Source organism: Heloderma suspectum, chromosome 4 (genome assembly GCF_057233095.1).
Source record: "Heloderma suspectum isolate Gila_16-S chromosome 4, 16-S_ref, whole genome shotgun sequence".
Classification (NCBI taxonomy): Eukaryota; Metazoa; Chordata; class Lepidosauria; order Squamata; family Helodermatidae; genus Heloderma; species Heloderma suspectum.
Window position 1 is genome coordinate 212631382 of NC_139461.1, and position 15819 is coordinate 212647200.

The 15819-nt window shown below is 42.0% G+C and overlaps 1 protein-coding gene across 2 annotated transcripts in view; it reads right to left on the reverse strand.

Annotated features, from left to right (window-relative positions):
- Positions 1 to 15819, reverse strand: part of TNNI3K (TNNI3 interacting kinase) — a 268089-nt gene that overhangs the window by 219821 nt on the left and 32449 nt on the right. Inside the window, exon 1 of one of the 2 annotated variants that reach the window (XM_084852223.1) lies at positions 8835 to 9102. The exons of the other annotated variant lie outside the window; for it this stretch is intronic. Coding sequence (XP_084708349.1) covers positions 8835 to 8906 — 72 coding nt within the window. The 5' untranslated portion in view covers positions 8907 to 9102. Of the gene's footprint in view, positions 1 to 8834; positions 9103 to 15819 lie in introns of those variants that run through there. 2 annotated transcript variants of the gene reach the window in all.

Consider the following 15819-nt stretch of genomic DNA (forward strand, 5'->3'; position numbering starts at 1 on the left):
AGAATGCTTGTTTCTTTCAATCGAGGCAGAAGTTCTCAACATCATTTTGACTTGTGTTCTGTTGTAATTTTCTTAGGGAAAGGAAATGTTAGCATTTCTATGTATATGAATGCAGTCCTATGCAAAATAAGCTGTTTAATATAGACACAATGGTTTTTCAAACACCAGCAGTTTCAAACATATACAAGAGGAAAAGTTAAAATTTGAATCCTTAAATATCCTAAATCAAAGTGTTCAGCTAAATCAAATGAGACAAGCAAAAGTTACTTCTCCATCATCAATTATGTACTTTATAATACTTTACCTATCAGTAAAAAGAGTAATAACATACATCTTGCAAACTGGAATTGAAATAATGCTTGTGCAAATAGAGTACATTTAGTGCAATTATGAAAGAGCTACACATACTCAATGGGAATTATGTCACATAATTTTATGTAGGCTTTTAGCCTTTGTTATCTATTGGAAATAAGTGCCTGAATTGATTTTTGCAGGAGCCATAGACACTTTGCATGAAGTAGTCTGCCAGTCTCAGAATCAGAGACATAATTCAGTTACTTACCATTCCCTTTTCCAGGTAGTGTTATCTCTTTCTCCAAATCCATCCTCAAGTTTCACCGTGACCAGGAGGTTTTTTTTTTTCCTTTTCCATCTTTACTCCTTTGGACTCATCCCAACTGACACGAAGTGTAATTCTGTGTAATTTTACTTACTCGTATTCATGTCCTTGTTGCCTTCGCTCTCCTCCCGTTTTCTTATTTCTTATTTATTTATTTATTGCATTTATATCCCGCCTTTTTTCCCCTTGCAAGGAACCCAACATTATCCTCCTCCTCTCCGTTTTATCCTCATGACAACAACCCTGTGAGGTAGGTTGGGCTGAGAGTTTGACTGGCCCAAAGTCACCCAGTGAGCTTCCATGGCCAAGTGGGGACTAGAACCCGGATCTCCCGGCTCCCAGTCCATCACTCTCGCCACCACACTACACTGGTTTTCTTCCCATCCACCTGGGTCTAAACGTAGTTTGTAAGTTCCTTGGGGCTTGGACTTGTATTCTTGTGTTTTTGTTTTTAATCTAACCCTGTAAGGTGCCATATCCACCCATGGCATCAAGATAATAATACTTAATGTTTGTATAGCACTTGCAAGTGTTCAAAGCACTTCACATGCATCTAGCTGTAATTCTTACAACAACCCTGTAAGGTAGATCAATATAATTATTTCCCATATTGAAGATGGGGGGCTGAGAAAGAGTGGTTTTCCTAAGGCCACCTAGTGAGCTCACAGAAGTTGTGACATATGAACTGAGGGCTTCCTCATTTGCAATTCAGTCTCTTACCCATATGCTGCACCTGCATCATCATCACATTTACACAACATTTGGGCAGTAATGTACAGAACAGAACAAAAATGGTGGTTGCTGTTTCTTAAATGTGTAGGGTTCTATAAAATTAACGAAGTTGTAGACTGCATATTCTACTGTTTGGGAAGACCACTAAAATAGGATTTTTAAAAAACTCAAAAAAGAAAAAAGGCCATAGGGACAAAATTTCAAAATAAGATTTGTAGTCTATAATATCTCCTCTCTTTACAATGCAATGAATGTATTGCAATTTAATTGCTTTTATTAAAAGCCCCCAAAGCAAAAAAAAGGGTAAATTAGAGCTCATCTTGCTATAGTTTTAATGAAACATCACATATAATTGGGTCAATGTTTTTTTTCCCTCCAAGCCATCTATCTGCAATTAAAAATTAAAGAACTCAAAACTTGTATATTGAAAAATCTATTCAGAACCTGGGAGTTGTAAATTAATCTGTCTAGTTACCCAGAAATCAACATTAGCAGCATCCACATTTCCTCACTAATTATGCTTTAGTAAAAGTGAAATAATGGCAAAGAAGTGTAAGATTCTGAGTGGATCTGAATGCAAAATGTAGTCTCAGCAGTTAATGTCAATAGACAAAAGCCACAGAACTAAAACTGTTAGGAGTGGTTCACATATTCAGTGGAATAGCTGATCTTCCTACATATGAACTTCCTCAGGATTGCACTTATCCCCATTGTTATGGAGAAAGTCATGTCTGAATGACAGAAGCTTGTGGGCTTCCCAAAGGCAGGGCTCTTCTTAAGTCCCTAACTGGTACATGTAGTTGGTTGCATGTAGTTGCTGTGATTTCCACAACTGTAGCAGCAGCTCCAAAAGGCTGCCCTAATTAGGGTTATGAAATATATTATGTGTATTTTCATGCTGGCCATTTACGCATCACCAAAAAAAGAGGGTACCAGTTTGAATAAAATTTGCATATGCTAACTTATATGTATAGATGAAAATGTGGAAATAATTACTATAAGTTAAATAAAAATGCAGCACATCTCACCACAACGGGAAGGACTGTGTGACCCAGGCACCTGTGAACTTGCTCAGTCTGCTACCCAGCCCAGGTGTTACTGTTACTTCTTCCATGCATATACAAGTGAGCACAAGTCCAAGGATGTTCGTGAGTAGAAAACTTAGTATTACTGCAGCGTGTGTGAACTGTTCCTAGCATTTCAGCCCTGTATCTGAATTTGTTCTCAATGATATCATGTGCCCATTCCAGTATGCAGTTGTCTCTGAATGAATCTGTTATCAAAACACACTTTTGATTATATCTTAACCTATATTCCAAACTTTAGCCATTCAATGCTACTGATTATCCAAAATCATTTGTATGTCCTCATTGGAAGGCAGGGTGTTGGATGGCTACACGTTGTTCTTGGAATCTTCAGAATTTCAACTTAAAAAAAGAACTTTTATTCAACTTTAGGAAAGTTGCACACAGATGTTTGAAAAGTGATGGATACAAAATTGTAAAAGGCTTGGAAATGAGGCACAAAAGTAGATGCAATATATTTTCCCCTACCACGGCTTTGAAAGTACTGGCAAACTTCTTAAATCAAAGACTAGTAATATGTTAAACCTTCAGGAAGAATTCGTTTTCCAGTACAATTTTCTGAGTTCCAAGCTGTGGATTTACACAGAAAATCTGATTATCAATTCATATTTTAGCTGGTTCTGCTGTCATGACTGCAATATTGTCACCTTCTTGTCATAATTAAAGATCCTGGATGCTTTTCTGTATGTCTTTTCACTCACTGGCAAAGAGCATTACAGGACTTGTTTAGTTTTAAATATATATAAATCTTGCTCATGCTCATTTAGCTCAGACTTAGACTGCATAATGGTTTGAGCCTTAAGGCCGCATAAAAATTGATTTAAGTCACACCTGATGTTGCAAACTGTTGTGGGATTATACAGAATGGCTAAGCACTGAAGGATTAAAATAGTGCAGGAATGCAGAATTAGTGAGAGAATGCATATTGTGGGAATGTACATTTATTTGTTGATGTATGACCAGAAGGAAAGTTTCGTGGTCCAGAATGAACGTGCAGTGGATTCAGTGGCTGTGTGCGTGCAAAACACTGAAGCAGAATTCCTGGTTTATCGTTCACAAGCAAGTGTACTGGTCTGGTACATGCTGCTCAATTATTTCCGTCTTGGCTCCTCCCACCAATGAGAGTGTCTACAGGAACCAGGAATTCACTGGGAGGGAGGGAAAAAAGTTTACTAGTGTTACCAAACAGGGACTCCTGCTTCATCTCTCCCAGAACAAGTAAGATTCTGAAGTCCCAGTTTGAATATAGCTTTTTTCTTGTTTGTGAGTTCCTGGTTACTATAGCTGCTCCCACTGGTGGGAGTAGCCAAGACAGAACAATTGGGCAGTTTTTTGTGAACACAGTCAATGAAAGCATTTTGGATTTTAGTTTAGCCACCAGAATGTTGGGAGCACAATTTAGAAGTGGTAGAACCACAATATTCAGCCTGTGCGTGAATTTTTGCAACCCATGCACTTAAGAGCCATATATTAAAAAGCTTGCATGGATGGGAGATACAGCTTTCCTACCACTTCTTCCTGTCCCTCAGAGCCTGTTATTTGATTCCTACTTTCCCCATTAGTGCTCTGTAGATCCTGGGGTTTGTTGCTTCCAGATGTCTGTTACATTGGGATTTTAGCCACTATTCCCTTCTCCTTCCCACAGTCTTTATGGTTGTGGGTAAATGTATTACAAGTGTAAAAAATCTAAACATACTTATATAAACAAATATGTATATGTATATTTTTTATAAATCACAAATGTTAGCTACAAAAACATTCTGTGGTGCTTCATGGTTCTTTTAGATTGCCTTCTGTTATTTTAGTTGGTTTGGTATATCTTTTCAAATGCTTTGTTAAATTGCTTTGTATGCATCCAAGACTCAAATTGGAAGAGGAAAAAAACAGTTGGCTCAGTAAATTCTTATTTCTGTCTGACAGATGTAGACTCTTCACATAGGTTCCATAATGCTTATTGTCCTTCTTGAATTCCAGTTGGCAACTCATTATTGGCCACATGATGTTGACGATGAAAGACTGCACTTAACTCAGTTTTCAAATTAGCTAGATATAGTTGGGCAGGCATTTCCATAGTCAGGAAAAATCTAGTCTACACTAAGAGGCAATTGTTATGCTGGAATATCCTGAAAAGTAGTTAAATGCTTAAAGGTAAATGGGAAAACAATTACTGTTCTTTTTATGTAGAATGAATATGAGCTTTCTCAAGTGGCAAAGCGCTTATCATAGCCACATGTCAGTGAATAAACAGATCATATTTATTTGGTTTTAAACTGCAGCATGTCCTTGGCAGAAATTTGGAAGACGCTATACTATTTAAACATGCCCTTGGATTTGCTCAGGATTTGGGATAGGATCACTAAAGAAATGTTTAACCCCTATGTGGGAATGTATGTCCAGGTCTGTGTTTTAGGGTGCCTCTTCTTTTTACCTGGTGGTGAGCTTCTAACTGGGGCCTGTCATTTTAATTTCCCACAGTGCCCTGGATCTATGCTACATCAGTGGCATTCTGGGAAATTAAAACCACAGCTAAACTCAGCTGTCTGGCGCTGCTTGAAAAAACAGTTAAGGGAGAGCGGGGCAGACATCAGCAGTGGGTCCTACCAAGGGACTGGGGCTTCATAGAATCATAGAATAGTAGGGTTGGAAGGGGCCTACAAGGCCATCGAGTCCAACCCCCTGCTCAAGGCAGGAATCCAAGTCAGAGCATCCCTGACAAATGGCTGTCCAGCCTCGTCTTGAAGGCCTCCAGTGTGGGAGAGCCCACCACCTCCCCAGGTAATTGGTTCCATTGTCATATTACTCTGACAGTCAGGAAGTTTTTCCTGATGTTCAGCCGGAAACTGGCTTCCTGTAACTTGAGCCCATTATTCCGTGTCCTGCACTCTGGGATGATCAAGAAGAGATCCTGGCCTTCTTCTCTGTGACAACCTTTCAAGTACTTGAAGAGTGCTATCATATCTCCCCTCAGTCTTCTCTTCTCAAGGCTAAACATGCCCAGTTCTTTCAGTCTCTCTTCATAGGGCTTTGTTTCCAGTCCCCTGATCATCTTTGTTGCCCTCCTCTGAACCCTCTCCAGTTTGTCTGCATCCTTCTTAAAGTGTGGTGCCCAGAACTGGACACAGTACTCCAGATGAGGCCTAACCAGTGCTGAGTAGAGGGGAACTAGTACTTCCCGGGATTTGGAAGCGATGCTTCTATGAATGCAGCCCAAAATAGCATTTGCCTTTTTTGCAGCCACATCACATTGTTGGCTCATATTCAGCTTGTGATTGACAACAATTCCAAGATCCATCTCGCTTGTAGTGTGGTTGAGCCACGTATCCCCCATCTTGTAAGTGTGCATTTGGTTTCTTTTTCCTAGGTGCAGAACTTGGCATTTGTCCCTATTAAATGTCATTCTGTTGTTTTCAGCCCAGTGCTCCAGTCTATCCAGATCACTTTGAATTTTGTTTCTGTCTTCCAAAGTATTAGCTATCCTGCCCAATTTTGTGTCATCTGCAAATCTGATCAGCATTCCCTGCATCTCCTCCTCCAAGTCATTCATAAAAATGTTGAAGAGCATTGGGCCCAGGACTGAGCCCTGCGGTACCCCACTCGTTACCTCTCCCCAGTTTGAGAAGGTCCCATTGATAAGCACTCTTTGAGTCCGATTCTGTAGCCAACTGTGGATCCACCGGATCGTTGTTTCATCTAGCCCACTTTGAGCTAGTTTGCTCATCAGGATATCATGGGGCAGTTTGTCGAAAGCTTTGCTGAAGTCGAGGTATATGATGTCTACAGCATTCCCACGGTCCACAAGGGAGGTTACTTGATCAAAAAATGAGATCAGATTTGTCTGGCAGGACTTGTTTTTGACAAATCCATGTTGGCTTCGAGTAATCACGGCATTGTTGTCAAGGTACTTCCAGATGGATTGCTTTATGATCTGCTCCAGAATTTTCCCAGGGATTGATGTCAGACTGACTGGTCTGTAGTTCCCAGGTTCCTCCTTTTTACCTTTTTTGAAGATAGGGACAACGTTAGCCCTCCTCCAGTCATCTGGCACTTCCCCTGTCCTCCATGATTTCTCAAAGAGAATAGATAGCGGTTCTGAGAGTTCTTCTGCCAGTTCCTTTATGACTCTAGGATGCAGTTCATCTGGCCCTGGAGATTTGAACTCATTCAAAGTAATGAGGTGTTCCTTGACCATATGCCTGTCGATCTCAAGCTGCAATCCTGCCCCTTCAGCCTGTACTTCGCCTTTGCCAGGGGGGTCATAGACCCTCTTTTGGGAGAAGACTGAGCCAAAGTAGGAATTGAGCACCTCTGCCTTTTCTTTGTCATCTGTTATCATTTTGCCATCCTTATTTAATAGCTGAACCACCATTTCTTTCCTCTGCCTTTTACTATGCACATAGCTGAAGAAAGGCTTTTTGTTGTTTTTAACATCCCTTGCTAACCTCAGCTCATTCTCAGCTTTAGCCTTCCTGACGCCATCCCTGCAATTCTGTGCTATCTGCCTGCACTCTTCCTTTGTTACTTGGCCTTCTTTCCACTTCCTATATGTGTCCTTTTTTGTTTTCAGGTCATCCCTAAGCTTTTTGTGAAGCCACATTGGCTTCTTCTGTTGTCTTCCACCTTTTCTTCTTGTTGGAATTGCTTGTGATTGTGCCTTGAGAATTTCCTTTTTTAAAAGCTCCCACCCATCTTGGACTCCTTTTCTCGCTAGCATCGCTTGCCATGGGACCTTACTGATCATTGTTCTGAGTTTATGAAAATCAGCTTTCCTAAAATCCAGGGTACGCGTTTGACTACACTCGGCTTTTGCTTCCCTTCAGTAGCCAAGCAGCCCAGTAGCCCAAGCATGCCAGGTGCTGACTGACACCAATCCTGCACACTGTGCATGTTGCTACTCAAAGTAGAAAACGAAGTTGCACTTAGCTCTAGCTATTATTCCATTCCTCCCACCTCCCTCCTGGGAGGGCAGCCTCAAATTCCTATATTCACCAGGCTTTGGGAACTAAAGTTGAACAGCTTTTTAGAAATTACTATCTATAACATGAATTAATGCTTAGTGATTTTGCCAGCTGCTGCCCAGACTCGGCTACGTTACAGTAGAAATTGGACAGAATTGAGGTGGAGATTTTCTACCCATCCTTCTATCTATCTGTAACCAATATGAGAATATTTGAGATGAGAAGGCTGTCTCTGTCTTCAGCCCGATACTATACAAGAAGCAAGGGACATGTGAACAACTTCTATAGTCTTTGTATAATTACGATATATGTGTAATCTGAAATGCAGCTTTGGTGCAGAGGGGATATAAATTTGATTAGAGCAGCAGTGAGGGGGGAAGTTCTTAACTCTTTGGGCCACTTTCTGAACAAGATACCCCTCCCCAGTTGCTCTTCTCTCTATAGGATATTCCCGCGTCTTTCACAAAACCTAAGTTTTGCACAGAAAAATATTCCACAGGAAAAGGATTAAGCATACTCCCTCACTTCCTATGCTCCCCTGTGGTTGCATTTCTGAAAACAACAAAAACACACCAACTGTTCATGTGTTCCACATGTCTTATCATCCTAAATATGAATTAAAAACTCATTCTCTGAGTACCAATCCTTATGTAGCCCCAACAGGACCATCCACACACTGATACTGGGAAGCTTGGTGAAACCCCAAGCTTTGCAAAAGTACAAGAGACTTTTTTGCAGGGTGGGGGGAACCCAGGGAGGACCCCAAAACAGCCCAGTAGGGACTGAGCATGCTCAGCTGCCACAGAATGCTGCATGTCTGTTGGTGGGGCAGAGGAGGAGGATGGCAAACTGGTAGTGGCGGTGGAGGAATATCCTAGAAAAGGGCATAGTTGGCTGACTGGAATGCTGAACAGGAAAACTCCACACTACACCATTTTGTTGCAAGTCCCACTTTTATATACTAATAGCTAACTCACTTGTCTGAGTGCTGGTCCTTATGTAGCCAAAACAGCACCAAACACAGGCAAAAGAAAGGTATCAGCAGTCTTGCGGGGATGCCAAGGTTTGCAGAAGTAAACAGAGTATTAAAAACACCTGAGGTGGAGGGTACCCCCAAAGCAGCACAATCAGATTAGAGTCTCCTCAGTGGCCATGGAATGCTGACTGACTGTTGTGCGCATGTGGGCAGCGTGTGTGTGAGTGTGAGAGACAAAACTTGTAGGGGATGAAATGTCATTTTTCGTCCTATTTCCCTCACAGGTGCTGAGGTTGGGCTGGGGTTTCATGAATCAGTAGCTAAAGGTACAAGAAGAGAGGGGCAAGCCAAGCCAGAGTCCACAAACAGTCCTAGTCAGACCTGAAGTAGCAAATAGCAAAGCTAGGCAGTACAGACAAAAACGGTTATACAGAGAGAGTAGTCAAGTCCAGGGCAAGGTGACTTACAGAGCAGGGGCCAAACAGGAGGTTGGGTCCGCAGGCAGGTAACAGGCTGGTGCCAGAGTCAACCCCAGACATTGCTTTCAGCAGCTTCTGCAAGCTTCTACTGGGCTTTTTATCCAGGAGCTGCTAGAGTCCCCCGCAAGCCGCAGCTGCAGTTGTTCAATTTCAGAGAGTCGTCCTCATAAGGAGAGCCCTCTACTTCTGAAAAGTCCTTTCCCTCACAAGTAGACCTTTGCTGCAGCCTGGCACTTCATCAAAGGTCTCTGCTTCCTCTGGTGTAGTCACTCCCTGGGACTTGGGGAGTGCTCAGCCTCCTCCTCTGAGGCAGACTCCCCCTCTTCCCAAGGAGGGAAGGAGGCTGGAGAGGCCTCAGAATAGCTTGTATCCTGGCCTCTGCAGTCTTCTCCACTCCCTGCCCACCGAAATAACCACTTTCTTCCTCCTCCCAGGGTGAGTTCCTGACCTCGGAGAAACAGCCAGTGCAGTTCTTTTCACACTAGCTACGAGGGGGCAGAGTTGGGGGATCGGAACACAGATTCCCAGTCCAAGTTTGGAGCGCTGTCTGTCTCTGACCTTGAATCTGAGAATCCAAAATATCCTATAACCTCTCCGATGCTGTCTAGGGCAGATAGGATTGCTCCCTTAATGTCATTAATGTATGCAGTCCTTGAAAGAAGTACTACACAACTACGCTGCTAATCAACAGTCTGAATACTCGTTGATTTTTAAAAAAGAGTCTTTACCTCTGCCATCACTGAAAGGGACCATACCGTGGTGGTAGAACACCTGCTTTGCATGCAGAATGTCCCAGGTTCAATCCCCTGCATTTCCAGTATGGCTGGAAAATCTCCTGCTTGAACCCTTGGAGAACCACTGCCAGTCAATGTTGACAGTACTGGGCTAGATGGACCAATGGTTTGACTCAGCATAAGGCGGCTTCCTACGTTCCTATCTGTGACAAGGTAACTTGTAACTTAACAGACATATTCCATTTTATTTAACTTTTACACTGAATATTTATGACAGGACTCTCACCTCTGGATCCCAACACATGAAAGGCTCTTAAATAAATAGCTGAATAAAATGTTTCCTTAGTATTCTCCCCGTCCTTTTTTCATATGTGTGTACCACCTTTTGAATTTAGGGATGTATGAAAGTGACTTGCCTTTCGCGGATTATGTTGATGGTGGGGGGGGAGGCGTTCCGTCCCTCCCCCCGGAATCCTGGCCAGGGGGGAGGCGCTCTGTTCCTCCCCCCGGAATCCTCCAATGGCTGGCTGTGCTCCGTGGCAGCTCTGCGGAGCAGCTGGCCAGGCCTGGCCCGGCCAGGCCAGAGCCGTCCGCAGCCGGATTTCCAGCCGCGGAGGGCTCTGGGTAAAAAAAACAAAAAACCACAAAACCGCATACGCAAATGGCGGCTTCAACGGCCGCCGCCATTTGCGTTCCTTCTTTTTACTGTCTTAATCTACGTAAATATTTACATAGACTATGACGGCGAAAAGGGGAACGCAAATAGCGTATTGGGCGCTATTTGCATCCCTTTTTCATTCACTGTTTTAGCCTACGTAAATCTTTACGTAGGCTAAAACAGTGAATCAAAAGGGGATGCAAATAGTGCCCGCTACGCTATTTGTATTCCCCTTTATTTTTGCCGTCATAGTCTACGTAAATATTTACGTAGATTAAGACAGTGAAAAGAAGGAACGCAAATGGCGGCGGCCGTAGCCGCCATTTGCGTATGCGTTTTTTTTTTTTAAACCACCCAACCATGATAGGCTACATAAAGATTTACGTAGCCTATCACGTCTTTTTTTCTTTTTTTAAAAAACCTAGCCATGATAGGCTACGTAAGTCTTTACATAGCCTATCATGTCTTTTTTGTTTTTTTACACAAGCCTGGAAATGGCGGTGGTGGCAGCTGGTCAGAAGACCGATCACTGCCGCCACAGCTGCTGGAAGATCCGCCCCAGGTGAGTCTTATCCCGGGGGGGATCCGGGGGGGGTGGCAGGCCATTCCACCACAGAGTTCGGGGGGCCAAATGCACTGGCATTCGGCCTCACCGAGATCCGTGGCAGAATTTTCTGACATCCCTACTTTTGATCCAACCCCTTTCTCATTTTGCAAATTGTGTTGACGTCTCTAAAGGTGCTTTCACATTGCACTCCTCATAACCTGGGCCTAATCAGCCTGATCATGGACACTGGGAATACACTATAGAACCATGGCACTGTTCACTCAAACAGGCTTTGGATGACCTTGGTGATTTTCAGTCTGCCAGAGGTGATACAATCATGATAGTGATTGAATAAGCCAGTAAAACTGGGCACTTTCCCCTGGAGGCCACAATAATTTTTATACGCTGCATCGTTCATGTATTTATTTTGTAAACATTTCATGATATACACTGCTACACTCTCTAAATGCCTCTCCAGCAGTGATGATTTTATCACTGTGAAAAGAAGTGCATTATTATGTGGCAACATTTACAGAACAGTGTAAAAGTTAAAACTATGGATCAGTTTAAAAGCATACTCCTAGTTTGTATAGCCTACAATTTTTACAATAAAGTTCCTAAAAGGCTAAACATTTCTACTTTGCATTCTACCAGGCATTTCCCCAGTGACAAAAACTTTGGAAATGTTAATTCTGAGCATCATAATTTGGTTTTTATAGTACTGCTCTTTCCATTTGCACATATAAATTCCTGTTCACACTCCTAGCTTTTTCACATTCCACAGCTGAATACCTATGATCTGTATTGTCTGCTGAATCTTGATTACTCATTCAGGCTTCACACAGGTGTTGGAAGCATAACAGATATATTAAATAGAGTTTATATCCTTGGCAGGGCTCCAAAACACAGGCCTGCAACATTGGCTCTTCTAGTCCAAGAGAAGAGGGGGCAGTCTAGATGCTGGGCTGCACTTAACGATTAAGTGTGCAATTAATTCATTGTGCCAGTATCCAGCACATTATCCAAAGTAGGCTACAAGTAAGTGTTTGTTTGTTTTTAAAGGTTGCTATGTCTGTGCTGTCATTGCTGAGTGTTCTCTTCTTTGTATAGTAATACAAGGAGGGTCTTTATGTCAGAAGGTATAGTTAACACTGGTTTTGCGCATCACTTTTCAAGGGCTGTTCCCTGAGACTTGGGGGACAATGGAGGCCAACAAGAACATGGATGCCAAATGGAAGCTCTACCATTGTTACAAGCCCTCACAAGTATGTTTAGTTCCAAGGTTTACTTCATGGATAGAAGTAAAGGGATAGGATGGGGGTCATGAGTAGGGATACTGGAGAAATCTGCATTGACATCAAATGAGTACGGATTTCTATGAATCTGACCCACGGTTTCAACAGCTGACCGGCTTTTCCTGAGTCTCATACTTTCCATGGATTTGCAGACTGGGGCATTTTTAAAAAAAACTTTCTGGAATGTTACACAAATTTAGTTGTAGAAAAATATGTAAAATAAAAAAACTGGCCAAAAATGCAGATTTCTCCCATAGGCTAAAGCATGAAATGTGCATTTTGGGGGGATTTGCACATTTTTGGGGTGGGATTTGTGCATTTTTGCAGGATTTGTGCATATTTGTGGGATTTGTGCATTTTTGCAAGTGTGAATTTGCGCAAGTGCGAATTTGTGCAGATTGGGAAACGGGGGAAAAAATCTGATGAACAGACAATGGAACAAAATGAACCTGACAATCCACGAAGTGCAGATGGAATGGACTTCACAAAATCCATACATATCTAGTCATGAGAATACACTTCTTTCAGTTCCAAGGTTGAAGACAAGATGTAACATTTTAAGGGTGCAATCCTATGGCCCCTAGATAGCAGCTAGATGGCCATAGGATTTTTCGGTTTTCAGGAACTGACCTTGGAGCCAGTGCTCTGAGGTCAGTTCCCAGAAAACTGCCTCCCTGCCCCAACCACCACTTCATAGGTGGCGTGGATCATCCTGGGCTCTATGCTCATAAGAGCAGTGTGGAGCAGGATGAAAGGGGGCATTCCCAGGGGAGGGTGGGGACAGCATAAGCATCATTATAACACTTCTATGCATCATCCTGCTGCCCCCCCCCCATGCTCCAAACTGCTCCAGCTAGACAGCTGAAATTGGCCATCTAGCTGGTAATGCAGGGCGGCTGAAGAGCGCTGGCGAAGATCCCCTCTGTGCTCTGCCTGCCTTGCATTGGATAGGTGGTCGCCTCTGAGTTCAGAGGCAGCTGCCTATCCCAATAGGAATGCTTCCTAAAGTTTGCTGAAAGTGGTTTGAACATACATTAGCAACCCTAAAAACAAATGCAGTGAATTTTGAAACATTTATTTGTAGGGGAGCAAATGTTTGTACAAACCACTTCCCTCACACTTCAAATGTTGTGTCTGTCCTAACCTTTAGCCTGAATCCTCCCATAAATTTCACATGCATTAGAGTTTTGGAATTCCACTGTGTAATATCTCCAGTATTTTAACTTACAACACACACACACACACACACACGTAATGATATGCAGGCTTGATTTCTCTCTATAATAAGATGTGCATGCAGAAAGAATAATTAGTTCTAGGTTATTGTAATTCCGTTTGGTAGGGCTAGGTTTTAGTGTGAAATATAAGCATAAATACTAAGCATATTAATTATGCACTGGATGGGTTTCATCTCATTATTTTATACAAGCCTGCCAATGTGTCATAGCTGCATCTGTTGCTGAATTTATGATAGCATAAGGTTCTTACACAGAGAATGATTTTATCCCCAGGTATCACATCACTGAATACACTGTGAAGAGGAGGATGAAGTAATCCCAAGGAATTAACCAGAGTTTAATGAAAATACAATAGGCCAGGATTTAAGTTTGTATGAGGGTCACACTGAAATAGAGGTATTTTAAATTAATAGAATGCTTCAGTGATACTTCACCAATAGAAGTACAAGGTGCCACTACGATTCAAAAGGCACTTTAACTTAACTCAGATCATTTTATGTATAAACAGAAATGTAAAGTACACCATGATATTACTCCTTTGTTGCTATATTAATATTATACAAATTATAAAATTATAATCTCCTAGTAAGCATTGACTTAGTGTCTGAATAAATTATTATTTGCATTTCTCATCCCACAAGGAACAAATGGAAAATTTTATGTCTGTGCACTGTTCAGAGTTAATGGGGTTCTTAGGGTGTGAGATATATATATATGTGTGTGTGTGTGTGTGTATGAATGATGAGAATCAATCATTACTGGACACTTTTTTTTTCCACCAAAAGCAAGTGAGACTGTAATCCTATACCTGGGACCATTAATCTCAATGAGACTTACTTCTAAGGAGACAGGCATAGGTTTTTGCTGTGAATGTCAGGGTGGGCTAAAAAGTTAACAAATGAAGGGTATCTCAAATGCTACCTTATCAATAAGGTTTGTTGCCATGGATTATGACCTCATTTGTTTGGGATTACTTTGTTTCTCTTTATTATATAATAAAAACAAATGAAATAAAAATGGGAAACAGTAGGCAACAATAGGCAACAAACCTTATTGATACATAATATATATGAGTGACTCAATTAATAAGCCAGAAGTCCTTGGACCATAATGTCCCACTGAAGTGATTAAGACTAAACTCAAGGTTGGTGAATTTGGCTGGTTAATCTGCGAAGAGAGCAACAAAAAGGTCAACAAGAAAATAAACTATTTTTTTCAGTTTAAAAGACTAGTTCCTTCTGTAGATGCAACTCTAATAATTATTAGGCAACAGATCAGTTTGTAGCAGCCTTGGACAGCAATTTAGAGCCAGGTTCTGACATAGCTAACACTTACCCAGTTCTAGCTAGATACTACATAGATAGCATATTGCACATCATCAATAAAAATGATTTACAGCAGACTATAAAGTTATTCATTCCCCAATTCCTGGAGATCACATTTATTGTAGATTGTGAAACAGCACTGGGATATATACTGTGGGATAGCAAAAGCTTAAAAGCCAGGGACAAGATACTTGTTTGTATGAGACAAGGACAGCACTTCAGATATATGCACAGTTTTTTTCTCAATGTATGTCCATCTTTTTTTAAAACAACAGCAACAAGAACAACAACTGAATATTGGACTGCTTATAAAATACACCCTTCCCATCGCCTAGAGGATAGGCTAATGGAATTGGTTATGGGCACAACAAACCACAGTCAAAGATTTCAAAGCAAGACTAGGGCTTATCATTGGAAAGACCATCCAAAAATGTGACCTTGTAAATTAAATAATGTGAGTGGCCTATACTGAAAGCATGCTCTGTTACTAAAATATCATCACCAAACATTCTAAAACAGATTCATTTCTATGATCCTCGTCTTGAAGAGCCCACCACAAGCAAATCAGAGCATGCTTCCAAAACGCATTTCCCTTATGCAGTAGTTTTCGTTCTATTGTCAGGGAAACCTTTCCACATCAGCTCATCTGGTGAGGAACCTGGCATGTCTTTCATGAACCTGTGTGTTGCAAAAGTTTGTAACATATCATGGTCCTAGGTGTCATACTATCACTGGAGTCATCTTCAGAGGAGGAGCCAGGACCCTCAGAGCCAGTTGGCTGCTCAGGAGACACAGGCACTAGCCCAGATGGTCTGGGACCCTCAGGGTGATGCATTTGAATCTGCCTCCCAGAGAGGCAGAGTTTTCAGCTTCTGAAGCAGAGGAAGATGCTGAGCCACCACCTAGCCCCTGGGAATGCCTGCACCGTAAGGTCCATGATAGGATGGTTGTCAGGTAAAGGAGTGCTTGCTGGAGAGGTCTACTCATAAGTTGGGCCCTCCTCATGAAGAGGACATCTGACAAGCCTCTAATGGGAAGCAGCTGAGCACAGGGTGGGGCTCTAGTAGCTTTAGCTATATCAGCTCTCACTGGTAACCTGAATGCTGCTGAGAACAGTGGGTTTGTTGGGTTCAGTATATGATGTCTTGTCTTCTGTGCCTTGCTTTGTGATGGATG